General features: G+C 46.2%; 1 protein-coding gene across 1 annotated transcript; it reads right to left on the bottom strand.

Annotated features, from left to right (window-relative positions):
* Positions 1-1,118: 1,118 nt before the first annotated feature.
* Positions 1,119-27,036, bottom strand: BRI3BP (BRI3 binding protein). Its single transcript, XM_070386330.1, has 3 exons — positions 26,690-27,036; positions 14,451-14,553; positions 1,119-6,350 (listed from the first exon to the last, which is right to left on the bottom strand). The coding sequence occupies exons 1-3, from the start codon at positions 26,891-26,893 to the stop codon at positions 5,929-5,931; spliced, it is 729 nt and encodes a 242-aa protein (XP_070242431.1). The 5' UTR covers positions 26,894-27,036; the 3' UTR covers positions 1,119-5,928.
* Between the last annotated feature and the right edge of the window lie 376 nt (positions 27,037-27,412).

The raw sequence follows: 27,412 nt of genomic DNA, 5'->3' as shown, positions 1-27,412 counted from the left end.
AAGCGCATTTAATGTCACCTGTGGTCTCACATGGCATGGTATGCCTGTTGTCTCTGGGGAACTGCGGGTCTTAACTGTGGGAACATTTGTCCCTGAATGTTGGCTAACGCTAAGGAAATAATTTTTAGCGCCCATGAGAGCATCTCAGTTCAGGGTCAGGTGGAGAGGCGTACATCAGTTGCTATACCCTGCTAGCATTGCCTGAATTAGCAAATAAAAATAAAGGACACCCCATTGCATTTGAATTTCAGAGAAGCAACAGCTCTTTTTTTTCTCCCTTTGTTGTAAGTGTGTCCTAAATACTGCAGGGCATACACATACTAAAAAAGTATTTGTTGTCTATCTGACAAATAGACAGGTATCTTGTATTTTATCTGGCAACCCTACCTCCAGTTAAACAATTGAATTCAAGATGGTATGACCACTCTTCAGACTGGGGAACAGGATCATGGAATCAGCATGACATGTCAGGATTGGGAAAACTGCACACAGGCTTGGTTGGAAGTAATGAAATATATTTAAGAAGTCTGTACACCAAAATTACAATAAACATTTATTAAGATGTAATTTTCACAATATTTTAATTGTTTTGAAATTGGTCTACAAATATCTCTACATAACACCAAAGCCAGTGATTTAATAAATAAGAGAAATGTACGGATTGCTTTGCCAAAAAAATAAGCCTTATACATTTATGCTTATTTATGATATTTGTAGAATCAGTTTCCCAAGCTCATGAAACTAAAGTGAGCACACGCCACATAGGCACACGCACACACCACTATATTAGAATCAGATGGATTCAGAGTATCAAATTAAATGCCATGTAAAATGTATAACCAGATACACGAAATGTGAAGTTGACTCATGAATACACTGTGGATCATGGGTACCATACCTCACAAATATAATTTCCAGTTGAGAAGAGGGAAATAAGTGCTAAGCTGGATTTTAAGTGAGCGCTAATCACCACCACCATCACAAAGAAATCAATTACAGTATTCAAAGAGTTAACACACATGCGGATATTAAATTGACACTACAATAAAATCTTTAAATCTGCAAAAGACATTAGAACATATGGTTGATAACACCACTAGCTGCCACAGATTTTCAGTAGATGGTGCAAAGGGCAATCAGGTTTTTCATACCACCACCAGGGAAATACTGGTCCTGGTGTATCTCCTACTTATCAAGGAATCAGTGAAGAGCAGAGTGCAGATTTCAATAGGCTGGACAAGCTTTGTTTATTCCAGATCCTATTTATCACATTGATGGTTGTCCAAGTCTAATTTGAAGGCTACTGTGTTAGATTCTGCAAAAGTATATGCTTCTATTATTCACAATAAGGAGCAAAGGTTGAAGTACTCAAATGGCCATAAATAAAAATGTTGCAGAATAGTGATATATTATCCAAAAAAAGCTGGGGGAGGCGGGTGACACCTTTAGGTCTTGGAAATTCCTTCTATTTTTTTGGCCATGCTATTTGCCCCATCAGGGATTGAACCCATGTCCCCTGCATTGGAAGCATGGAGTCTCAACCACTGGACTGCCAGGGAAGTCCCCAGAAATGCCTGTTAAAGTGAGCTAGATGATGGCTGTGTGTGTGCTCAGTTGCATCCCCTTTGTGACCGCATGGACTGTAGCCTACCAGGCTTCTCTGTCCATGGGATTTTCCAGGCAAGAATATTGGAGTGGGTTGCCATTTCCTACTCCAGGGGATCTTGCTGAACCAGGGATCAAACCTGCAACTCTTGCATCTCCTGCACCAGCAAGAGGATTCTTTACCACTAAGCCACTAGGGAAGCCCCCATACTACACTTGATCTTAGCCAAAAGGCCGAGAAGTGATGGCAAGAGCTGGCTTTTTGGTTCAGTCAATTAAAAACCCATTGGGAGAAGTGATCGGATATCAGCCTATAAGGCAGATAGCCTTCCTCAAAAGCATCTTAAGAAGTAGCAGAGGGACTTCTTTGGCAGTCCAGTGGTTAGGATGCCATGCTTTCACTGCAGAGGACCCAAGTTCCATCCCTGAGTGGGAAACTAAGGTCCCATGAGCTATGCAGTGCAGCTGGAAAAAAAAAAAAAAAAAAAAACAAAATGTAGCAGGAAGCAAGAGGATGAAATAAAGCAGGATTCCCGATAGTGAGAAGGTGTCTTGTCCATGCTTTAGATTCTGCACTGGACGTCTGATGTCATATTCCTAACCTCTCTAGAAGGCTACTGAAACACCACCAAAGTGGTTTACATCTTCCCCACAAGCCAGCCCTGGTGGGTGGGTGTACTAAAGTCCTTTCACAACCCTCCCAAGTACTGACGCCACCCTGCATGTTCACCCTTAGTGCCAACAGGCAATGTCTCCAACTAGCTACCCCCCGCCAGTCAGCAGGGCACAGATCCTGCTCTCCTGTCTGCTTCTTGAGCCCATGTGTGACAGGCTCCCTGTGGTCTTGAGAGGCATGGTGTGCCTGTTGTCTCTGGGCAACTATGGGTATTTAAAATCTCTTTTAAAGGCACTAACCTCTCTCCATGATGTCACTCGGTCCCCTTCATAAATTAAAGACCCTGGCATAATTCACAAGGCCAGCTTTCAGGAAATTCTGTTGTTGCATTTTGCTACAAGAAATGATATGGGGTTGGGGAAAAAAAAAAAAGCAAGCAAACCAAAAAAACCCCAGAAGGCAAATAATGCTGATTGGTATTGGAAAATACAAAAATGGAAAATATGAAAGGCTGATGTGCCACAAAAGCATCTTTGCCAGGATGTCAAGGAAGAGATTGCTCCAAACATTGATCCCAAAATATCCACGGAAATCCAGCAAGGTGGAGATAACAGATTCTTTTTCTTTTCTGGGCTCTTTTCTGCTCTTGGTATTTACTGCGATATTGAAGCATTGGGAAATTAACACTGATGAACTTGAAGATATCTAAAAAAATGAGTTTTAACTATAAGAGAGATTCACAGTAGTTTTCGTCAGGATGTTTTCATATCACATCGAATGATGTTACACTAATATATTCTACAGCCCTGAAGATATAAAAAAAATTCTCCTCAAGGTATGAGATATGATACAAAAATACATTTCTCATGTACAAAAAGAGAGAGAAAAGGAGATGAGGGGTCCTGGGGGAGGTCAATTATCCTACAAGCTTCCATGGAAAGAAGAAAAAAAAAAATCCAAACTATCTGAGGATAAGAGGACGTCCAAGCAAAAGTCGAATTTACGCATTAAAAGACAGGAGTTACGCATATCAAACCTCCGTGACTTTCATCAGAATTTCAAGGACTATTCTACCCTGAAGAGACACTCTTAAGGAACTAATTAACTTTTGTTAAAAATAAAGACATCTTTCATTTGGGTGTATCAGATTGTTCAACTGGCTTCATAGCCTACACTTAGCCAATCCAGAAAACAAGGTGCATATTATTTTTAGTATTTATTTATTCACATATTTGGTTGCATTGGGTCTTAATTGTGGCACATGGGCTTAGTCGCCTCACAGCATGTGGAATCTTCCTGGACCAGCAATTGAACCCATGTCCTTGCATTGCCAGGCAGATTCTTAACCCCTGGGCCACAGGGAAATCCCAAGGTGTATATATTCTTAACAATAATTTCCAGTTGATGATGAGGCCTCAGTCTACCAGTACTCAGATATGTGAGCCTTCCTCAATTTACTAGAAGTTAAAATGATTTTTCTGCCAGGGTCTCAAGACAGCACAGTTCCATCAGGTTTCCAGGTGTGAGAGTGGGCGAGAGAAGGGTGGATGTTGTACCCACACAGTAATTTAAAACTTAAAATCTTTGTGCAGAGAATGTCAATTATCCCACTGCCTAACATGAGCAAAGCAAACACCCAAACATGCCAGAAACATAGAAGCCAAATGCACAAGGGGAAAGAAGGCAAACACAACCTCCCTAGAGTTCTCTATACCCTGTGTGAAAACAGATCTGTCTCTAAGTATCTGCTGCTGCTGCTGCTAAGTCGCTTCAGTCGTGTCCAACTCTGTGCGACCCCATAGATGGCAGCCCACCAGGCTCCTGCGTCCATGGGATTCTCCAGGCAAGAGTACTGGAGTGGGTTGCCATTTCCTTCTCCAATGCATGAAACTGAAAAGTCAAAGTGAAGTCGCTCAGTCGTGTCCGACTCTTAGCAACCCCATGGACTGCAGCCCACCAGACTCCTCTGTCCATGGGATTTTCCAGGCAAGAGTACTGGAGTGGGGTGCCACTGACAAAACTGGAACGGCTTCAATGCAGAAACAAAGGGGTTTCCAATGCCCATGGATAAAGATTTGCCCAAGCAAATTCTAGAGGACATGTACATAATCTCAAGAAGTGAGCTGCAAATGCAAGAGAGTTTGGGTCCCGTTAATATGCACCTTAAAAACAGAAGTTTCATAAACATTCTTGAAAAACATCTGCTTCTCTTTTCCAGGTACTTGCAACCTCAAATAAAGCAGCACAGGAAGAGTTGGCAGGTGGCTGAGTTTTCCCTGAAAGGATACCTGGACCAGAAAGTCTTGGTTCTACCCTATCTGACAGGGGTCTCTGAAAACCTGTGTACAGGGGCTCTGTGAAAGGGCTGCCAGGATACGCGGTGAGCAAGGAAGGCCGATGGAGACAGTCATGAAGCCTAGTAGCAAAACCTGGGTCATCCTTTCCTTGATTTCCTGTGCTTGTTTGGTACCCAGAAAGGGGCATCTCCACTAGCGCCTGATCCAAGCCTTGCAAAGCCCCCTTTGTTCAGGACCCCCACAGCTGTCTGCCCCCCATGTAGTTCTCTTCACCACTAGAGACCACCTAAAATGAAGCCACCACAGATTCAAACCAAAAGCACCTAACACATATATTGTAAAAATTTCAGATAGAATAAATCGTATCTTCTCCAAGTCTTGTGGGTTTCTGCTTATTGTTCCTGAGAATGCTTTATAAGCAGCAACAGACTTGAAAGGTTATTAGCTGCTATGGTTGATTTTCCTTCTAAGGTCCTGAGTCAACCAAAAACCAAAATGAAATAAGTATACAAAAAACCCTGCAGAGTGTAGCTTTCCTATATCCCCCTAGCTGGCCAATGGTAAAATTAGGACTCAAATTAGATACCTGAATGAGCTTCGATGCTCACTCAGGCAGTTCTTGGTATCAAACTCCAATGATATTTCTTTGTCTGGTTCTTGAATTTTCCTTTAGAAAATGTGGAGGTTAAAATACATCAAAGTACAGAAAGGAGAGGGAATCTTAGGTTTTCTACAAATAATGACTTCTTCATTCAGAAATCTGATTGATGGGGGCTTGGTTGAATCATCTAGGATCTCAAAGACATTGAGTTTCAACCTTGAAACCCAAGAGTCCACATTCAGAAGCGACACGATTCATCAAATCAACATCAACCAAAAACAACATGAAATGAAGGTCACAGCTTTGGAACATGAAAAGAACGCACACAGACCTCACCCACCAATCCCTGTGCTGCAAAAGCAAACACCTGCCTTGAAACGTTCCCAAAAGGTCGAATTAGCAATTTCTTCCCCTCTGTGTAAAGTTTTAATAAACTCAACTCAATCTGCCTTTATTAAAAAACCTTACAAAAGATGTATTTAAATGCTTGAAAAAATTAACTTTATGCTCTATGCACAGATAAACTTCTCTTACTGTACAGCTAATATGGTTATATCCTTTGTTTAAAAAATATTTTTTTCCACTAACGACACTTGGCGGGTAGTCCTACAACAACGATCTTGTCAATTCCTCCCAGAAGATGTCCTAAGAGTTGACACGTGGCCGGAAACACCCTCACAAAGCGCCCCTCTCTTGCTCAGGCATGTTTATTAAGATTGTTTGGGGTTTGGCGTTCTTTTTTTTCTTCTTCTTTTTTGTTTCCGGAGAGAGGGCGCTGGTGGAGGGGGAGCCGGCCGGCTGGCTGGTTGTCACTTGCTGTTGGGGCGGTCAAGACTCTCCAGCACACGGGTGAGGCGGATGTTGAGCAGTCTGACCTGGTTCTCCAGTTGTTCCAGCTTCTCCTCCACGCTGGGGCCACTGGGGCCGCCTCGCCAGTAGAAGCCCATGGGACCGGTCATGAAGTAGATGGCCACCACAAAACACAAGGGCAGCACGGCATTCTCAGGCTCGCCCTCGTACTTGTGCAGGATGTACACGCAGGACATGGAGAACAGAATGACTCGCACCACCCAGAAGAAGCGGCCAAACACCACGTGCAGGGCGCTGAAGGTGAAGCCCAGGGTCAGAGACAGGAACCAGTAGGCCAGGAGAACAACGCCCACCAGCAGGAGGGCCCGGGCGGGGCTGCTGGCCACCGAGCTGGGGTTGAAGTACTGGGACAGGTTCGAGACTGCAGGACAGAACAGAGGGACAGCGGCCAGTTACAGGGAGTCACGGGGCTTCTCTGCGAGCTGGGCTGGGTGGCTCAGCTCACTGGCTGGGCCTCTTCCACACCCTGAGAAACTAAAGCTGGCTGCCTGGGTATAGAACCCTGGGAGAAGACAGGGCAACACTGTTCTATCATGGGTTTAAAACACCTTTCAGGTAGGGCAGAGCCTGCACACTGGCCTTCAGCTGCCTTCCTTCCTGTCTTCCATACCCAGCATTAGGCTGGGTGCACAGCTGCCTAGGAGAAGGGTGTTTCCCAGCCTCCCTTGAAGCTAGCTACATAACTAAGTTTTGGTCAAGGAGAGGTGGGCAGAAATGTTTTGGGATGGCTTCCTAAAAGTAGTAGGAATAGGCCCTTTACCTCTTCTTCTTCTGCCTGCTGGAATGTGGATGCGATGGCTGGTATAGGAGCAGCTGTCTTGGGTCATGAGGGAAGGGAAGTCACCTATTGGGGAGCAATAAGATGGAAGGGGCCTCGGACCTGAGGAGAATGTGCTGCAAAGCCACCTACCTGCCTAGCCACCTACCTGTGAACTTTTCACATAAGAGAAATATAAGCTTCCATCTTGTATAAGCTGCTGTAATTTGGGGGTCTCTGTTACTCACAGCCAAACCTAATCGTAACTGGTACCCACACATGAAGTTCCATCTTAAGAATTGAGTGAAATGAAGAACGTGCATCTTCTGTGTGCCCGACTTAAGAAAATTTTCAAACAGAAAAGTTAAAAGGATGATAATATATAAATACTCCTATCGAAATCATCTAGGTTTAACGTTTAACATTTTGCTCCATCTCTAGTCACATAATCCCCCCTTTTTTTTAACCAAACCATTTGAAAGAGGCACACATCATACTTCAGCATGCAACTTTCTCTCCCATGTTTATTGAGACATAACTGACATACAGCACTATTTAAGTTCACAGTATACAGAATGACTTGACTTATATTGTGAAACGATCAAAATCAGTTTTGTTAATATCCATCATCTCCACAATAGTGTAAAGCAAATGTGTTGCAATTAAAAATACATAAGCAAAACAAAAAAATGTCCATCATCTCACAGACAGAAAAAAAAGTTTTCCTTTTCCCGAGAACTTTGAGGATCTCCTAACTCTAATAACTTTCAACTATACTGCACAGCAGGGTTAAATACAGTCATCATGCTGCACATTACACCCCCAGGATTCATTTATCCTATAACCGCAGTTTGTACCTCTTTACCATCTTCCTCCAATTCCCCTATTTTCCATTCACTGTCTCTGGCAACCACAAATCTGATCTCTCAACTTATGAGTCTTTTTTTTTTTTTTTAAGATTCTATATATAAGTGAGATTATACAGTATCTGCTTTTCTCTGACTTATTTCACTTAGCTTAATGCCCTCAAGGTCCATCCATGTGGTTGCAAATGGTAGGATTTCCTGTTTTATGGCTGAAGAATACTCCATCATATATAGACACACCAAAATTTCTTTATCCATTTACCTGTCAGTGAACACTTAGGTTGATTCCATGCCCTAGTTATTCTAAGTAATGCTGCAATGCACATGGCCAGGGACAGGGTGGGGGTGGGGGCTGGCAGTGATGGCGTAGTTATTTCTTTGATGTAGTGTTTTTGTTTCCTTCAGATATATTCCCAGAAGTAGAACTGCTGGATCGTATGGTAGTTCTACTGTTAATTTTTTTTTTAATTTTACTGATTTATTTTTGGCTGTGCTGGATCTTGGATGCTGCATGCAGGCTTTCTTTGGTTGTGGCGAGCGGGGACTCCTCTTGGGCTGCAGCGTGCGGGCTTTTCATCGTGGTGCCTTCTCTTGTTGCAGAGCACAGGCTACAGGGCATGTGGGCTTTGGTAGTTGTGGCCCACTGGCTTAGTTGCTCCAAGGCACGTGGAATCTTTTCGGACCAGGGATGGAACCTGTGTCCCCTGCACCGGCAGGCAGATTCTTATCCACTGCACCAGCAGGGAAGTTCTCTGCTTTTAAGAGGAACCTCCATACTGTTTTCCACAGTGGTGGACTAATTTACATTCCCACCAACAGTGCCCAAGCGTTCCAACTTCTCCACATCCTCAGCAACATTTGTTCCCTCTTATCTTTTTGGTAACAGTCATTCTAATAACCAAATTAACATTTCACTGTGGTTTTGATTTGCATTTCCCTAATGACTAGCAATGCTGAATTACTGGTAATACAGTACCTTTTCATGTACCTGTTGACCATTCATATTGAAGGAATATGTTTCCTTTTTTTAATAAATATGAAAACATTCATATTCATATGTTTCGTTTTTTGGGAAACAATGTTTATCCAGGCCCCTTGTCATCCCCCCACCCTTTTCTTTTCCTGGCTGCACCATGTAGCACATGAGATCTCCATTCCCTGATCAAGGATTGAACCCGCACCCTCAGCAGTGAAAGCTCAGAGTCCTAACCGCTAGACCATCCGGGAATTCCTTTTTGTCCATTTTTTTTTTCTCTCTCTTTTTTTTTTTTTTTTTTTTGCTATTGAGTAGTGTGAGTTCTTTATCTATTTTGGATATAAACTCCTTAACAGATACGTTTGCAAATATTTTTCCATTCTGTAAGTTCATTTTGTCGATCGTTTCTTTGGATGTGCAGAAACTCTCTACCTGATGTAGTCCCACTTGTTTATTTTTGCTTTTGGTGTCAAATCCAGAAAATCACTGCCAAGGACAAGGTCAAAGAGCTGACTGCTTGTTTTCTTCCAGGAGTTTTATGGTTTCTGGTCTCACATTTAAGTCTTTAATCCGTTTCGAGTTAATTTTTATGAGTGGTGTGAAACAGAGATCTAATTCCATTCTCTTACATGTGAATGTTTTCCCAGCACAACTTATTGAAGAGATTGTCTTTCCTCTATTAAGCATGCTTGGCTTTGTCAAATACCAGCTAACCGTATGTGCATGACTTTATTTCTCAGCTCCACTGGTCTATGTATCTGTTTTTATGCCAATACTATACTGTTTTAAGCTCCATGTTTCTTAAAAATATATTTTTATTTACTTATTTGGCTGCACCGGGTCTTAGCTATGGCACAGGGAATCTCCAATTTTCATTGAAGAATGCAAAATCTTTAGTTGTGGCAGGCAAACTCTTAGTTGCAGCATGTGGGATCTAGTTCCCTGACCAGGGATTGAACCCTTGCCCCCTGCAGATAAAGTGCAGACTCTTAGCCACTGGACCACCAAGGAAGTCCCTGCTCTAGCAAATTAACTGAGCAGAAGGAGGTCATGGGAACTGCTAGTTTGCAGCCGGTTGCTCAGAAGCACGGGTGATGACCTGGACTCATGCTGGGCATCCAAAGTGGAGGGTGGTCTTGTGGGACTGAGCCCTTTGCCTGTGGAGTCTGATTCTGCCTCTAGATAGACAGTGTCAGAACTGAGTTGAATTCTCTGTCACCGCATGGTATCTGCACATTGCTAGCTGGTGGGGGGAAGCACACACACACACACACACACACACACACACACACTTTGGAATTTGGTCCAGGAACCTTTTTCAGTCGCACGCCTAGGGCACAGTGGAGCCGGTATTCCAAGGTAGAGTCTGGCTGACAGAGCCACCCAGTCCCTGCCCTGTCCTGAGGCAGCCTCCAAGAGGACTCCCTACTTCCCCCGTTTTGTCACAATGTCACAAGGGCTCCAAGGCTTCAGAGAAAGTCAACAACTTGAAGATGGGAGACTGAAATCCTTCCTTCTGACTCTGGATGCTATTTCCCAGAAAAGTGCCTTCAGCCAGGAGATCAAGGGTGGAGCTAACCGTGCTGTCATTATGGTGGACACCGAGCCCGGGAAACATGGCAAGTGTGAATTGAGATGTGCTGGGCCAAATACAGCCTAGATTTCCAAGACATTAGTGTGCCCCAAAATGTAAGACACCTCATTAATAATTTCCTATTGATTCCAAGATGAGATAACATTCTTTTTTTCTTGTGGCTGTGCTGGTGGCTTGTATCAAACCCACACTCCCTGCAGTGGAAGCGTGGAGGTTCAAGAGAAGTACCAAGATGGCAATATTTTTAATCTGTTGGGTTAACTAAAACACCTTATTCATTCCACTGGTTTCTTTTTACCTTTTTAACATGGCAATTAGAACGTTTAACGTCACATATGTGGCTGGCATTCTATTTCTACGGAACCACTCCAGGCTAAGGACTCTCCATTTTAACCAGTACCTTGAAACATTCTGAAGCAGGCAATTAAAGGATTGTGCTCATGGATGCATTCTGTACCAGAAAATCCAACTCTGGAGTCCAGTTTCCTGCAAAACCTTTTGCACCTTCAAACATCTCAGGGTAAGACACAGACTCCAGAGGTCTTCAGATGCTTTGAAACTTAACGCATCAAGGGGAAAAATACCACAACACAGAAGTGAGTTCTTTCACCTCCGAATGTGCCAGCCACCCTTCTCATGAACATGAGTATTCAGGGCCTCTTGGCTGTGGAAGAACTCTGATCTTTGATCTTCACTGCAGCATGCGGGATCTTTAGTTTTACCATGTGGGATCTGGTTCCCCGACCAGGAGGCTTACTTGACTCCAGTCTTTCATTTCAAGCCTAGTGCAATTTCTTGCAGTCAGGTTTGTTTCTCCAGGGCTCATTGGTCAGGGATGGAAATACCAAGAGTTTAATGATCTGGGCAGGCGGTGAAAATGGATTCCAAGCGGGATTGCACTCAATTGCAGGAGCCAGGTTCCGTGTTGACTCAGCCGGAGTCCCAGGAGGGGCCCTCGTAGCCCCAGGGGGCTTGGAGCTGCACAGCAGCCTCTCGAATGGCGATGCTGCTGCCTCTGATTCTCTGCCTAAGGCCTCTCAGAGACTGAATTCGGTGGTTCAAAGCTGGAGGGTGGGTTCCCAGGGACGGAGGGGATGACAGTGGGCGCGTACCAGGGTATGGGTTTGGGCCAGCAGCCAGCTCAACTCCAAGGCCTCGGTCTCTGATCTGTAAGGTGGGAATGTCAGGGCCAATGGAGAGGGTTGGGGGTGGTAGGTGGATTCAAAGAGACGGTGCGTGGAACTCAGAGAGTATATTGGTCTCCTCGGGCTTCTGTAACAAATGACCAGACGTGGTGGCTTCAAGCAACAGGAATGGAGCCTCACTGTTCTGGGGGCCAGAATTCTGAAGTCAAGGTGTGGGTGGGGCTGCACTCCAGCTAAAGCTCCAGGGGAGGCTCTCTCCCTGCCCCTTCTGGCTCAAGTCGCTCCAGCTGGTCCCTGGCTCATGGACTGCACCCCTCCTTCTCTGTCTCCGTTTTCACATTCACATGGCCATCATCTCTGTGTGTCTGTGTCTCTGTCCAAATTTCCCTCTTTTTAAAAAATATTTATTTTTATTTATTATTTGGCTGCGTCAGGTCTCAGTTGCAGCATACGGGATCTTCGATCTTCATTGGGACACGCGTGATCTTTAGATTCAGCATGTGGGATCCAGTTCCCTGACCAGGGATCAAACCGGGGACCCCTGCATTGGGAGTTCGGAGTCTCATCCATTGGACCACCAAGGAAGTCCCTTCGTCTTCTTATAAGGACACCAGACGTTGGATGGAAGGCCCACGCTAACCTAGGATGACCTCACCTCAGCTTGATTACATATGCAGAGACTTCATTCCCCAGTAAGTTCACATTCACAGGTGTGGGGGTCTTGAGGGGCACTTTTGGAGAGGGACACAACTCAATTCACCAAAGAATGAAGCAGTGGGGCCAACAGGCCTCCAACTCTTACTGACAATGGGCCTTTTTGTACCAGGGGCAGAGCCGGGGCCAAGGTTGCAGCCTGGAGAAGGCACACAAGACCTTGCTCACGGATCTCAGAGGGGAGATGAGTAACAAACACACACACGTGGGAGAAGGATAGGAGGTGGAAGAATGTGAGTGTGAGAACTGAGCATGAGGTTCCTCACACAAGGTGGTTAGGAGGGGCTGCTTGGAAGAGGTGCCATTTACCAGAGAACCAAGCATGGGAAAGACGGGAGCAGGCAAAGGGCTGGGAAGATCGTCCCCAGCAGGGAACACACAGAGACTGGAAGGCGTCAAGCTGGGTATATCCAGGGGCTAGGCAGCATCCTTGGTGTGAACTTTGTCAATTGAAAGTGCATCAGGAAATCACTGGGCAGTTTTAACGAGAGTGACTTAATCTGACTTTTACATTTTACATTTTGTTTTTTTAAAATCACTAACCAAAAAAGTAGTAAAAAAAAAAAAAAATCACTCTAGCTGATTTGTTGAAAGGGATCTTGTTAGGAGATAAGCACGAAAGCGCTCAGCCAGCAGGCCTAAGGCCACTTTCCAGAAAGGTTTGCAAGTTGGGCCCTTGGCCAGCATCTGGGAACTTGGATTTCTGGAGTGTGAGATTGGGATGCATAACAAATAAGTGGCCTCCATCCCCATTTCTGGCACAGGCTCCTAAAACCCTTGCAATTTCCTAAGTGATAAGAGCAGTAAAGGTGTCTTGATAATTCACAGCCCCTTTCACACATACCTGTGTTTGTTAATCAGGTGGTTCTGAAAAGCCTCTAAAAATGTAGGCTGGTTGCCAAGGGAACCAACTTGGTTATTAGAGGGTTGAGCCTTTCGATTGACCCTCCTGACCTCTTGGGAGGAGGTGAAGGTTGAATCGATCACCAGTGGCCAATGAGTCAACAGAACTCGGACCATGGAAGCTCCAAGTCCTGCCCAGAAACCCTGCCCCATGCATCGCCTTCACCTGGCTGTTCCTGGATTACATCCTATCATTAAAAAAGTTATCTACTGAGTAAACAGGTTTCCTGGGTTCCACAAGCAGCTCGAGCAAGTTACTTGAACCCAAGGCGGGGACGGGTCATTGGTACTCTTGATCTATGCCAGCCGGTCAGAAGCACTGGCGACAACCTGGACGAGTGTCTGAAGTGGGGGCAACTGTGGGACTAAGCCTTTGACCCGTAGGATCAGATGCTACCTCCAGGGAGGCAGGGTCAGAACTGAGTTCAATCTGGGCCTGGAGGTTTTGCAAACAATGTGGTTCACGCTGATATATGCTTTCCTTCTAGGAGTCTGGAATTTAGAAGGTATGAGACAGAGGGTACCTACATGACCAGCCCCTCAATAAATACCCTGGGTGCTGAGTCTCGACTGGATGTCCCTGGTTGAGGACACCTCACATGGGGAACAAAGCGTGTCCTGTGTGACACTCCCACCCCCATCCTGGAGAGGGCTCTGGGAGCTTGTGCCTGGTTCCCCAGACTTCACCCCACATGTCTTTCCCTTTGCTGAGTGCTGTGTGTCCTTCCCTGTAACCATCACAGCTGAGCGTACCAGCAAATGCTGGGTCCTGGGAGTCCTTCTAGAGATGCATGGGACCTGGGGGCGGGGGGTGGTCTTGGTGACCCTGACACAGATTGCTGCAGGCTTCCTGGAAAGAGGCAGCAGCCTGGACCAGGGCCATGAGCTTGAACTCAAAGGGTTCCAGCAGCTGCCTCCTGATTCCTGGACCAGCACATTGACTTCCTAGGAATCACACATTGCTCCTTCCAATGATTCTGTGAGCACCTCATTCTCTGTATTAAATCGCTTCCTGTCTGAGTAACTGGAGCAGTTTGTTACGGACCCCGACCACTCAGAGACTCCACCTCCAGTCCCCAAGGTTTGCCTGAGTGACAGTCGTGTCTGACTCTTGGCAATTCCATGGACTGTAGCACACCAGGTTCCTCTGTCCATGGGATTCTCCAGGCAAGATTACTGGAGTGGGTTGTCATCCCCTTCTCCAGGGGATCTTCCTGACCCAGGGATTGAAGCCAGGTCTCCTGCATTGTAGGCGGATTCTTTACCATCTGAGCCAACAGGCAAGTCTAGGGACAGACAAGTTGGCAATACCCACCTACACCTTCTAAGTAGCATCTGGGAATCCCAGCTACATACAAACATAACTACGATAATAAAATAGGTTCTCTTGTATCCCCTCCACCCCTGTAGTCTTCTCCTGTACCACCCACCCTGGATACCACTCCCATAATTTGACAAGCACCAGAATGAAACACTGCCTTCAAATGAATGCCCCCCAACACCTACCGTCGAGTCCAAGAACTTCCAAGAGCTCTGCCCAAACTTTCCACACGGTTTCCACAAACATGTCCACTCCCAGCACGAACCTCTCGGTTAGCCTTGTCAGGAACTGAAGAAATGAGAGAAAAGTCATTACCAACTCGGCCACAGCTTCCTTCTTCCTAGTCTGGCCAAGTTTACAGTTGAATGAGAAAACTCAGCCAGCTGGTGAAAAAGGCCAACCCCAGGGCTTGGCCAAATCGCCCTGTGGATTAATGGAGCATAGGACTAGCTTGGGGCGCCAAGAACCAAGTGAATATGGTCAAATCTCCCTCCTGGACTTCCCTGGTGGTCCAGTGGTTGAGAACCCACCTGCCAATGCAGGGGACATGGGTTCGATCCCTGGTCTGGGAAGATCCCACATGCTGTGGGGCAACAAAGCTGGTGTGCCACAACAACTGAAGCCCATGAGCCCTAGAGCCCGTACTCTGCAAAAAGAGAAGCCACTGCAATGAGAAGCCTGCACACTGCAGCTAGAGTAGCCCCAGCTCTCGAAACTACAGAAGAGCTGCCTGCAGCAACAAAGACCCAGCATAGCCAAAAATTATAAATATTCAAAAAAAAAAAAAAAGGTCTTCTTTCTACAGGTGGAGGGATCCATCGGAGAAGCCAGAAGCCCTCTGCAAAAGTGCTCACTACACTTCTGATTACTCCCAGAGCCCTCTGCTGACTCTTGTCAAAGTCCCTGCCTGAATTCTCATTTCTAAATGGTGAAGGTGTTGCAACCAACCTATTTCACCCAGAGGCCGGGTGCTGCTGCATGGGAGCAACTCTAAAGGGCGAGAACGGCGGTTCTCACAGTTGAGTCCCATCGTCACGTCTCGGGCACGTGCAAACGACAGAGACGCACCTCCATCCCAGTTTTAAGGACCCAGGGGCCTTGGAGGGCTGCAGTAGCTCTCCCAGTATGAACACAAGGTGCAGCTTCATATCACTTTAAGCGATATGCTATACACATGGTATAGCAGCATGGTATAGCGATATGGTATAAAGTCTCACTTCCTACAACCTGAATCCCCTTCCAGAGACAGCACTGTTACCACTCGCTTATGGATCTTCCCTTATATGCCCAGGTGAAGAATGGCACAGACAGGGACTTCCTGGTGGTCCAGCAGATAAGACGACTCTGAGCTGCCAATGCAGGGGGGCCAGGGTTTGATTCCTGGTCAGGGAACTAGGATCCTGCCTGCCCTGCAGTGTGACCAAAAGATAAAAAGGAAATGACCCCACCCCCCACCTACTAAATTATACACTTTAAATGGAAGGACTGTATAGTATTAATATATGAATTATTCCTCAATAAGTTGCTATTTGAAAACCAGAAGGATACTAGCCTAACACTGCAAATCAACTATACTTCCTTTATTTATTGGCTGCATTTCATCTTTGTTGTAGCACTCAAGCTTAGTTGCCCTGTGGCACGTGGAATCTTATTGGACCAGGGGTGGAACCCATGTCCTCTGCATTGGCAGGTGGATTCTTAACCACTGGAGCACCAGGGAAGTCCTCAACTATACCTCTATTTTAAAAGAAAAATTTTTAACTGAAAGAGTAAAAAATAATAATAATGGAACAGTTGACATTAAAAAAAATCATGTGGGAATGACAGAAGGAAGAATTTATGTCAGGGAGAAGAAAGGGTCCCTGGACCTCTCTTGGATAGGGGTACGTGGGTGGGGGCATTTTGGAGAATGTACCATCCCCTGGAGAGAAGACACACTGGTGTCCATTTAGTTATAATTCTTTTTTTTGTTAGAGAGTTTCACTGATGTATCATTTACATACTATAAGGTTCTCGTCTTTAAAATGCATGATTCAGTGTTGTTGTTTTTTTTTAAAAAATCCCCCATAATTGAATTTTAGAACATCTTCATCTCCCCAAAAGGAGTCTTGTCCCCATCTGCAGCGGCTCCTCATTCCCTCCTCCCCTCAGCCTGCTGCTGCTAAGTCACATCAGTCGTGTCCCACTCTGTGCAACCCATAGATGGCAGCCCACCAGGCTCCCCCATCCCTGGGATTCTCCAGGCAAGAACACTGGAGTGGGTTGCCATTTCCTTCTCCAATGCATGAAAGTGAAAAGTGAAAGTGAAATCGCTCAGTCATGTCTGACTCTTAGCGACCCCATGGACTGCAGCCTACCAGGCTCCTCCGTCCATGGGAGTTTCCAGGCAAGAGTACCGGAGTGGGTTGCCAGTGCCTTCTCCCTCTCAGCCTAGGCAACCACTAATCTTCTTCCCGTCTCCACGGTTTTGCCTTTCCTGGACTTTCTGTACAAATGAAATCAGGCAATCCGTGACCTTTTGTGCCTGGCTTCTTGCACTCAAAATAATAATGTCTGGCTTCACCCATGTGGCTGCGTGAATCAGTACTTAATTCCTCTTTCTTGCCAAATAGCACTCCCTTCCAGGGTTCCCCACGCTTTGTTCCTCCTCTCGTTATTCTTTAAAAGCATCACAATTTGTGCCCATTTTTCCATAGGTAGCAATTTTTACATTTTGTTCAAGTGGAGGAAAAGGGAAAGGACTCCCTGAGGCACCTGGGAAAAAAATTAGCAGGCCTTTCGAGGGTACCAGCTCCCCTAGAAAGGGTGTGAAAAAGTAGCTATTTTGGGAAGAAGGGACATTACAGCTTCTGCTGCCGCTGACCTTCTCTGTGCCTTAGTTTTCTCAGCTGTAAAATGGGACTAAGGAAGAATGGACATTAGGGAACTTCCCTGTCCACCAGTGGGTAAGGGTCCATGCTCCCAATGCAAGGGGGCTTGGGTTCACTCCCTGGTCAGGGAACTAGATCCCAGATGCCGTAACTGAGTTTGAATGCTGCGACCGACTAAAGATCCCACATGCCACAACTAAGACTCAGTGCAGCCCAATAAATAAATATTAAATTAAAAAAAAAAAAAAAACGATGTGGGGACCCCTTAGGTTGCCTGTGTCAGATCTGAGGACAGCTGGGTGGCAACCCAGCGCACCCAGTAAGGTTGGAGGTCCAGTCCTCTTTCCAAAGGGAGTCATCTCCTTCCCACCAAACAACTGTCTTTGGGCAGGTGTTGGGAAACCCACAGGCCCAAATAGGACCTGGCTGTGCTCAGAGGAAAGGTGAGGCCCACCTTGGGGACCAGCCAGGGCAGGAAAGGGTGATACATGGAAAGGCTCAGCGGGGGCCTTTTGGACCGGGTGGGTGGGAACACTCTGCCCCCTGGGGCTGGCACCGCTCACTGTGGCTTCTGCTCCAGCAAGTTAGTCCTTGGCTCCCTGTCTGTGTGAAGACACAGGAGCCCTGAGGGGGTGCTGTGGGCAGCACTGTGTTCCTCAAATCTCAGTGAAGGTGAAATGAGGCCAATGTGGAGGACCTGGACCCAACAGGACTGGGGGCCCTACAAGAATAGATGGGGGGCTTCCCCGCAGGTCCCCCAGTGGTTAGAACTCGGTGTGGTCAGTGCTACAGGCACAGGTTCAGTCCCTGGTCAGAGAACTAGGATCCCGCATGCTGTGCAGCGTGGCAAAAAAAAAGTTAACACTGCATTTGATGGGAAAAAAAAATGTTTTTAAAAGAAAGAAAATGAACCCACTCCAGTATTCTTGCCCAGGAAATCCCATGGACGAAGGAGCCTGGTGAGCTACAGTCCAAGGGGCTGCAAAGTCAGGCACCACCATGCCCATGTTTAACTGAATCTCTGCTGTACACCTGAAACTAACCCAACATTGTAAACCAACCATACTCCAATAAAAAAAATTGTTGAAAGGAAAAAGAAAAAAAGAAAATGGGGACACAGACATGCACAGAGAAAAGATCACGTGAGGACACAGGGAGAAGACAGCCATCCGTGAGCGAGAGGCCTCAGAAAGCAGCAGCCTGGTTTACACCTTGATTTCAGGTTTCCAGCTTCCAGAACTTCCAGACGGTATTTCTGGGTGAGCCAGCCAGACTGTGGCCCTTCCTCACGGGAGCCCTGCAGACTAAGGTGAGGTTCAGCGAAGCCCAGAGCCTGAAGCAGTTCACAGAAATAGGTGAAAAGCCAAACCAACGGCACAGGTTGTATGTTTTTCCTACAACCTATAAAATATAGCCAATATTTTATAGTAACTATAAATGAAGTATAACCTATAGAAAGTGTGAATGTTGTATACCAGGAACAGCACTGTATAATCATATACTACTGTACATCAACTCTACCTCAATTCAAAAATTTAATAATAGAATTAAACAAACCAAACCAAGCTTGGGCATTCCCTGGTGGTCTAGTGGTTAGGATTCAGACTTTCACTGTGGTAGCCCAGGTTCGATCCCTGGTCAGGAAACTGGATCCCAATTCAAATGAAGCACTTTTGCATAAAGATGTTTTGAGTTGGTCAGGGAAATAGGAAAATGGATTTGGGATGGTTATTAAAAAATTGTCAGGAGCTGTGATGATGGTATTGTGGAGAACATTTTTGCAAAATGTTTATCTGTTAAAGACAGAGACTGAAATATTCAAAAGTGAACCAATATGTCTTGGATTAGTTTTAAAACACTATGCCAGGCTTCAAACATTTTTTTGATGGGGGAAGAGATACAACAAGAATGTCAAAACTGGGTGAAGGGTACAGGGGTTCATCATACGATTCTTTCTCCCTTTGTGTCTCCTGGGCAATATTCAGGATGAACAGCTAAAATGAAAAAGATTCAAGTGAGCCAACTCAGGAGGCCCGCGGCCGTGGCCAGTCCAAGGGAGAAGACACAATTACTCCAGCTCAGCATTTCATCACCCCGTCCTAAATCTGGAGGGCGTCCTAAACTCTCCTCACCCCCATTACCCCCAAGCATATTTAAACTGGCGCCCAAGCATTTTCATAAGAAAAGCAGCAAAGGAGCAGTTTAGAGGTTGCCTAAGGATCTGAGAAACAGGAAGTAAGACAAAGTTAATGGGAACTGAAGTGCTGGAACACACATGAGGATCAGGAGTGAATTACAAAGGGGAAAAGGCATCTCTGGGAGGGTGGGTCAAAGCAATGGGACTAAATGACACCATATGTCCTGACATGCTGCCCTCTTAAAGACACAAGGCCCTCAGGTAGAATTCTTACTGGAATGCTAGGTCCTCAATCTAACCCTGGGGAAACAGATTAGATGCATCATGGGACAACTGAAAAACCAACAGGGTGTCAAAACCACAGAGAGAGGGACTTTTCTGGTGGTCTGGTGGTTAAGACTCCATGCTTCCAATGCAGGAGGCAAGGGTTCGATCCCTGGCTGGGCAACTGAGGTACCATGTGATATATGCTGAGGCCAAAAAGTAAGATAAACCACAGGGAGAAACCATGTCAGTCCTACTAGAATGGTTACACTCAAAAAGTGTAACCTACGTCAACAGGGGAATGGAGAAAGAAGTGATATACATACACACACATAAACCAGAATACTAATCAGTCATAAAAAAGAATGAAATTTCGCCATTTGCAACAACTTGGATGGACCTGGAGGGTACTCTGCTTAGTGAAATAAGTCAGACAGAGAAAGACAAATAATGAGACGTCCCTGGTGGTTCAGTGGTTACAACTCTGAGCTTCCACTGCACGGGGTGCAGGTCCTGGTTGGGGAACTAGGACCTGACACGCTGTGAGGCAAGGCCAAAGAGAAAGACAACTACTGTATGATAACACTTTGTGGGGAATCTAAAAAATATAACAAAGTAATGAATATAACGAAAAAGAGGCAGACTCACAGATACAGAGAACAAACTAGCGGTTACCAGCAGGGAAAGGGAAGAAGGGGGATGGACAAGATAGGGGTAGAGGTCTAAGAGATACAACTACTATGTATAAAGTAAGTCACAAGGATATACTGCCTAGTACAGGGAATATAGCTGATATCCTATTATAATAGCTATAAACGGTGTATAGTCCAAAGATACTGAATCATTGGGTTGTATACCTGAATCTAGTATAATATTGTAAATCAACTATATTTCAATTAAAAATAAATTGAATTAAATATATCCAAGGGGTGGTGGGGAAGACAAGAACTTATGTTGGCGCAGATGAGGAGAAACCGGAATCCTTATATACTGCTGATAGGAACGTCAAATGGTCTGAACAGAAACTCCTTGAGATGTCGGAGCTGCCATATGCTGTGCCGTGTGCTTACTCACTCAGCTGCCCAACTCTTTGAGACCCCATGGACTGTCCATGGAATTCTCCAGGCAAGAATACTGGAGTGGGTTGCCATGCCCTCCTCCAGGGGATCTTCCCAACCCAGGGATGGAACCCAGGTCTCCCGCATTGCAGGCAGATTCTTTACCGTCTGAGCCACCAGAGAAGCCCAGAAATTCCATGCCTAGGTACATACTCCAAAATAAACATATATTCCTGGAAAAACCTGCACATGAATGTTCAGAGCAGCACTATTCATAGTAGCCAACAAGTGGAAACAACCCAAATGACCATTAACTGATAAATGGATCAAAGGAAAATCCTAAGAAGGAATGAAATACTGACAAAAGCTTCAAAATGGATGAACCTTGAAAACAAGATGTTGCGTGAAAGAAGCAAGATGCAAAAGACCACCTACTGGCTGACTCCATTTACAGGAAATGTCCAGAATACATACGCAAATCCATAAGAACAAAGAAGATTATGGGCTGCCAGGGATTGGGGGAGATGGGGTGACCGCTAAGAAATTTAGGGTTTAAGGCGGGGAGGAGTGATGAAAATGTTCAAAACTGATTGTGGTGATGTACAGAAATGTGGTAAAATATACAGAATGTGGTGATGTACAACCCCGCTGAGTATAATAAAAGCCACTGAACTTTCAGTGAATGAATTGTATAGTATCTGAATTATAGCTCAATAAAGCTGTTAAGAAAAAGAAGACATAAACATCAATGTCATAAAAGCACCCCCGACTCCCATTCCCAAAAGGGTAAAGGGACTTTGATAGATTAAAAGGAACTAAAGAGGCATTAAAACCAATTGCAATGAGCTGTTGATTGGGTGCTGTATTTTTTTTTAAGCTATAAAGGAAATGTGAATATGGGCTGTATATTACAAAATGTTATTGAACTAAATTTAAGTTTTGGGGTGAAGGGGCCATGGTATTAGGTTCTGATCACTGCAGACAGTGACTGCGGCCATGAAATTAAAAGATGCTTACTCCTTGGAAGAAAAGTTATGACCAACCTAGATACCATATTGAAAAGCAGAGACATTACTTTGCCAACAAAGGTCTGTCTAGTCAAGGCTATGGTTTTCCAGTGGTCATGTATGGATGTGAGAGTTGGACTGTGAAGAAAGCTGAGTGCCCAAGAATTGATGCTTTTGAACTGTGGTGTTGGAGAAGACTCTTTGAGAGTCCCCTGGACTGCAAGGAGATCCAACCAGTCCATTCCAAAGGAGATCAGCCCTGGGTGTGCATTGGAAGGAATGATGCTAAAGTTCAAACTCCAGTACTTTGGCCACCTCATGCAAAGAGTTGACTCATTAGAAAAGACTCTGATGCTGGGAGGGATTGGGGGCAGGAGGAAAAGGGGACAACAGAGGATGAGATGGCTGGATGGCATCACCGACTCACTCGATGGACGTGAGTTTGAGTGAACTCCGGGAGTTGGTGATGGGCAGGGAGGCCTGGCGTGCTGCGATTCATGGGGTTGCAAAGAGCTGGACACGACTGAGTGACTGAACTGAACTGAACTGAGGAGAAAATATCATCATGTCCACAATTTACTTTCAAAAAAAAAAAAAAAGTGTATGTGTGTGTGTTTGTAGAGAAAAAGAAACAGTTTGGGGAGAATATGGTTATCCCAGGTAGAATGTCTCACTGTTAACTTATTAAATTCTTCCAGCTTTTCAAAGAAAAAGTCAGACAACATTATTTTGATGATGGTGATGTTTTCAGGGGTGTATCCATATGTCAAAATTTACCAACGCGTACACTTTTGTTCCACTTTAAATGTGTGTAGTCTATGTCGATGACACCTCAATAAACCTGTTAAAATGTTGGTGGGCGGGGGGGAAGACTGGAAAGTGTCAAAGTTATTCTGCTCGAAATATTTTCTTACAAAGCAAAAAAAAATGCCAGCCTCTTAAAAAGAAAAAGACTAACAGTTTCAGTAATGGCAAAGGAAAACAAAAATCAGTTCCCAGTAAAGATGCCACTGGATTCCGAAAAAGTGAAAAGATCATCTATCTCACAATAAAATAATAAAACCAAATAGTTTACTGACACCTCGTTAGAGAGGTGTTGGAAAGCAGCCCTCACATGTATGACAGGAATGGAAACTGGTATAACTGGTAAACATTTCAGTAACATCTCTCAGTACTCAAAATGTATATGAACTGGAACTGTGCATAAAGGACACAGCAGACAAAGCTAGTTTATGTTGTCAGAGTTAGGAGAGAGGTTATCTTGGAGCTAGGGGATTGGACCCCTATACTTCCAGTGCGACGTGTGGGTCACATGGGCATGTTTGGTATATGACAATTCATTTCACTGTATACTTAACACAGAAAAGTGCACTAATTATGTTTCAATTAAAATTTTTTTAATACACAGACCCTCTGGCTCAGCAATTGAATTTCTGACAATGTACAGATGAACTTGTATATGCGCACTCCCAAAAATTTAGATAGAAAAACCTTTACTGCAGCCAGGATTGGAGTGGCCAATCCAATCCAATCGGAAACTAACAAAACATGGACCATCAGGAGGAGTTGGTTAAATGAGGGTACATCTTTATACTACACACACCAGATGAATCCTTCTTATATCTTCTACCATTTTACTAAATACTTATTCAGTGCCTGGTATTGTACACCATGACTAGTCACATTCAACCTGCCAATTTATCTCCTTTGCACAAAGGAGACACACAGAGGTCAAGCAACCGGCCCAAGGTCACAGAGCTAGTAAGAAGCAGAGCTGGGATTTGAACCCAAGTCTGTGGGAGAGCAAGGCCTAGGCTCTGAACCAGAAGGGCTGGGGTTAATTTTAGACAATTCCTAGATAGAACATAGAGTGTTTCATTAAATACCCTCAAACTTTACAACCCACTAAGAAGGTCTGGCTTGTTGAAAACTATAGTTGCTAGCAGATTCAGTTTTCCTTTAATTATAATTAACAGAGCAATTTCCCTAAGCCTGGCTGGCCTAAGCTACACTCCACAGGAAATGTCAGGGAGCCTCATTTTGGATGCTGCACTGATTGAGGGGCTCAGGGAGGGTCGTGACACCAAAAGACCAGTGAAGGTACCAGCGTGGACTCCAGACCTACTGTGTACATGTATCCGTGCATACTCCGTCGTGTCCAACTCTTTGGAGCCCTCCAGGTTCCTCTTTCCATGGGATTCTCCGGGCAAGAATACTCGAGTGGGTTGCCATTTCCTACTCCAGGGGATCTTCCTCACCCAGGGATCGAACCTGCATCTCCTCCATTGACAGGTGGATTGTTTACCACTGCACCCCCTGGGAAGCCCCACGGTGCCTGGATTCAAATCCTGGCTCTGCCACCCAGGCTGCACTGAAGCCAGTCACTTTACCACTCTGTGCCTCAGTTTCCCTATCTGTAAAATGGAAATATTAACAGTACCAACCTTATAGGCCTGTTCTAAGGATGAAGTGAGTTATTCTATTTATAAAAGAACTTAGAACAGGGAGCACTTATATGCTAGAAAGGATGTCGCCCAATTCACAAATTGCTGATTAAAGCCAATTAGATCTTAAAAAAAAAAGGCATGGATTTCCCCAGCGGTTCAGTGGTTAAAACTCTGCACTTCCACTGCAGGGGGCATGGGTTTGATCTCTGGTTGGAGAACTAAGATCCCTCATGATGCTTGGCCAGAAAAAAAGGAGGTGTATTTTAAACAAATGTGCGTGCTAAGTTGCGTCAGTCGTCTCTGATTCTACGAGACCCCATGGACTGTAGCCCACCAGGCTCCTCTGTCCATGGAATTCTCCAGGCAAGAATACTAGAGTGGGTTGCCATTCCCTTCTCCAGATATTCCTGACACAGGAATCGAACCCATGTCTCTCATGTCTCCTGCATTAGCAGATGGGTTCTTTACCACCTGGAAAATCCCATGGATGGAGGAGCCTGGTAGGCTGCAGTCCATAGGGTCACTAACAGTTGGATACAACTAAGAGACTTCACTTTCACTTTTCACTTTCGTGCACTGGAGAAGGAAATGGCGACCCACTCCAGTGTTCTTGCCTGGAGAATCCCAGAGACAGGGGAGCCTGGTGGGCTGCCGTCTATGGGGTCACACAGAGTCGGACAGGACTAAAGTGACTTAGCAGCAGTTAGTATTATGGTCATCTCTATTGAAAGCACAAACCTTGGTTTACCTCAAAAGGAATTCTGATTTCAAGATTCTCAGATACTTTGCTAGAATACAGCTGTCTTATTGATACCAACCCACATCTGAACCCCTAAATATCTACTTTGTATTTCATGTCTATGAATCTCAGATTCCCAGATAGAATAATCAGCCTAGACATGGTGGCTTGTGCTTAACCCTCCCCCAAAAAGGCCAGACTTCTTTTTGCTGTGAGCGAGTGAAGGTAGCTTAGCCATGTCCAACTCTTTGTGACCCCATGGAAGTCCATGGGATCTCCAGGCCAGAATACTGGAGTAGGTAGCCTTTCCCTTCTACAGGGGATATTCCAAACCCAGGGATCGAACCCAGCTCTCCCGTATTGCAAGTGGATTCTTTACCAGCTGAGCCACAAGGGAAGGTCTTTTTGCTGTAAAACAAATGATTTCTGCCTTCAAATGGCTAAGGGACACAGCAGGAGGGAGGTGCAGATTCACCCTGCATACTCAGGCAGTCTGGAGGCCACTTCTCTGCACTCAGTTGTTCTATGCTCTCCCTCTGTAGCCAGCTACAAAGAGATATTCCCCCGCCCCATTACCCACAACCTTTACGGCCTCTCAGAACACCCACAGGAGAGGACGCTCAGAAGTTAACAGCTTTCCTAACAAATTAACCTATATTTCATCTCATCCAATTAGAATGTTCAGTCAGTCTGATTTGGGGTTTAATGTTTTCTTTCCCCTTCATCTCAAGCAGCAGAAAGCATTTTTTAAAAACCTGAAAGCACTGCCAGCAGGGCTAAGCAATTGAGATTTGAGCCTTGGCCAGGATATAACTAACAACAGTATCTGACACTGATTCAGCCATGACTCTGGGCCAAGAAGGGACCTACAATTCATAATTACAAGAGGGTATGATTACTATCCCCATTGAAGGAATAAAGAGACTGAGCCTCAAAAAAGTGAAGCCACTTGCCTGAAGCCATCCAGTCAGAGGTGGAACTTTTCTCCACTCCAAAAGCCCAGGGCTGGTGCAGAGCAAAGCGCTTAAGAGAAGGAACAGTATGGGCTGTACTCCAGGAACCGCCTGACCACATTCAACAGTCCCCCTTATTCACTTCCCCTTGCTCGGTGGACTTTTTAACCCACAGTGGCTCACCCAGCTGCCGAGGGCAGAGCAGGGAGAGAAAGGGCTTCTCCGGAGCGCTCAACACCATCCCCAGGGGCCAGGGGCTCCTCAACAGCTCCAAAGTAAATAAAACGCTCTAAGTGAAAGGCCCAGAACACAGTAGGTGCTTAAAAGGGTTACTCTGCCAGGTTGCCAAAGCAACGGAGCAGACTGCATTACTCTCATTCTTAAAAAAATAACAGTAAAGTAATAAAAAGCCTAAATATCTTCAAAGCAGAAGGAGGAGGGCCTAAGGTGCTCAGGGGAAGTGGGTCGGCGTTAAGGCTACAGGAAATTCGGGGTTGCTGGGGAGAGCGCAGCAGCGTGGGGAGAGGGCGCCGGCGAGCAGGGCGCCCTCTGGGCAGCCGCCACGGTGCCTGGCTCACAGTAGGCGCTCATTCAAACGTGTTGAATGAATGAATGAGAGGCGCGGCGGCGTCAGAATTGCCGAGGGCAGGCCCGGACCGAGTGCCCCCGGGAGCAAGGTTCAAGGAGAAGTACCGCATGGAACACAGGGCGCGCCGAGGCCCTGCGCACTAGACCTGCGCCGGAACTCGCCCCCAGACACGACGCTGGCCTGGCCCGGCTCGGGCCACAGGCTGCAGGCCCGGACCCCCCGCCCCAGACCCGGGCCTCCCTCTTTCTGAGCCCCGGCCGGCCTGCAGCCCCGGAGGCCGCGCACGGCCCAGGAGGGCCCTGGGCGCCAGGTGCGCGGCGGCCGAGGCAAGGTGACCGCGGGCGCGGGCCCAGCGCCCACCTTCTGAGCGGCGCGCACGTTGTCCTCGCCGAACAGGCTGCTGACGCTCTGCGAGAAGGTGTTGACCGTGCGGCGGTAGCTGTTCTTCTCGGTGCCGCCGCGGCTCCGCGCCCCCTGCGCGCCCGGGGCCACCAGCCCGAGCAGAAGCAGCAGCAGCAGGAACCCTGTCAGGGCCCGGGGTCCTCCCGAAGCGCGCGCGCCCATCCTGGAGCCGGCGGGATGTCGGGTCAGGAAGAAGGATGAGGGCCGCACGGTGGGACGCCGCGGCTCCGGCGGGGATCGCGTTGGCGCGCTAGGGGGCCGCGCGCCTCACCTCTGCCCGCGCGCCGCCGCCGCCGCGCCACCTGCCCCGCCCCGCGCGCAAAGGCGCGACGGCCCTGCCTACGCCTTGCCCCGCCCCCGGACGCGGGACCTGCGGACGACCTGGCGGGAGCGCGGGACAACTGGCAGGTTACCGATCTCCCCGCCGCCCTCCCCACCCAAGCCCTCTGTGACCTGGGGCCTTTAAATCTTTCCTTTAAAAAAAACCAAAACTTTATCTTAAACTTTTCTATAAAAAGCAACTCAAGATTATAGAGGTGAAACAGCCCCAACAGGAACAATGACTACCATTGATCGGGAAATATGAATTATATATATTTTGCATATCGTTGAATTTATAACACCCAATAATTGGCCACTTTTGCCGATGGCAGGGGCACCAGCTTACTCATTCATTCTGAA

The sequence above is a fragment of the Bos mutus genome, chromosome 17 (assembly GCF_027580195.1).
Source record: "Bos mutus isolate GX-2022 chromosome 17, NWIPB_WYAK_1.1, whole genome shotgun sequence".
Taxonomy (NCBI): Eukaryota; Metazoa; Chordata; class Mammalia; order Artiodactyla; family Bovidae; genus Bos; species Bos mutus.
This window is presented reverse-complemented; position numbering and strand designations above follow the sequence as displayed.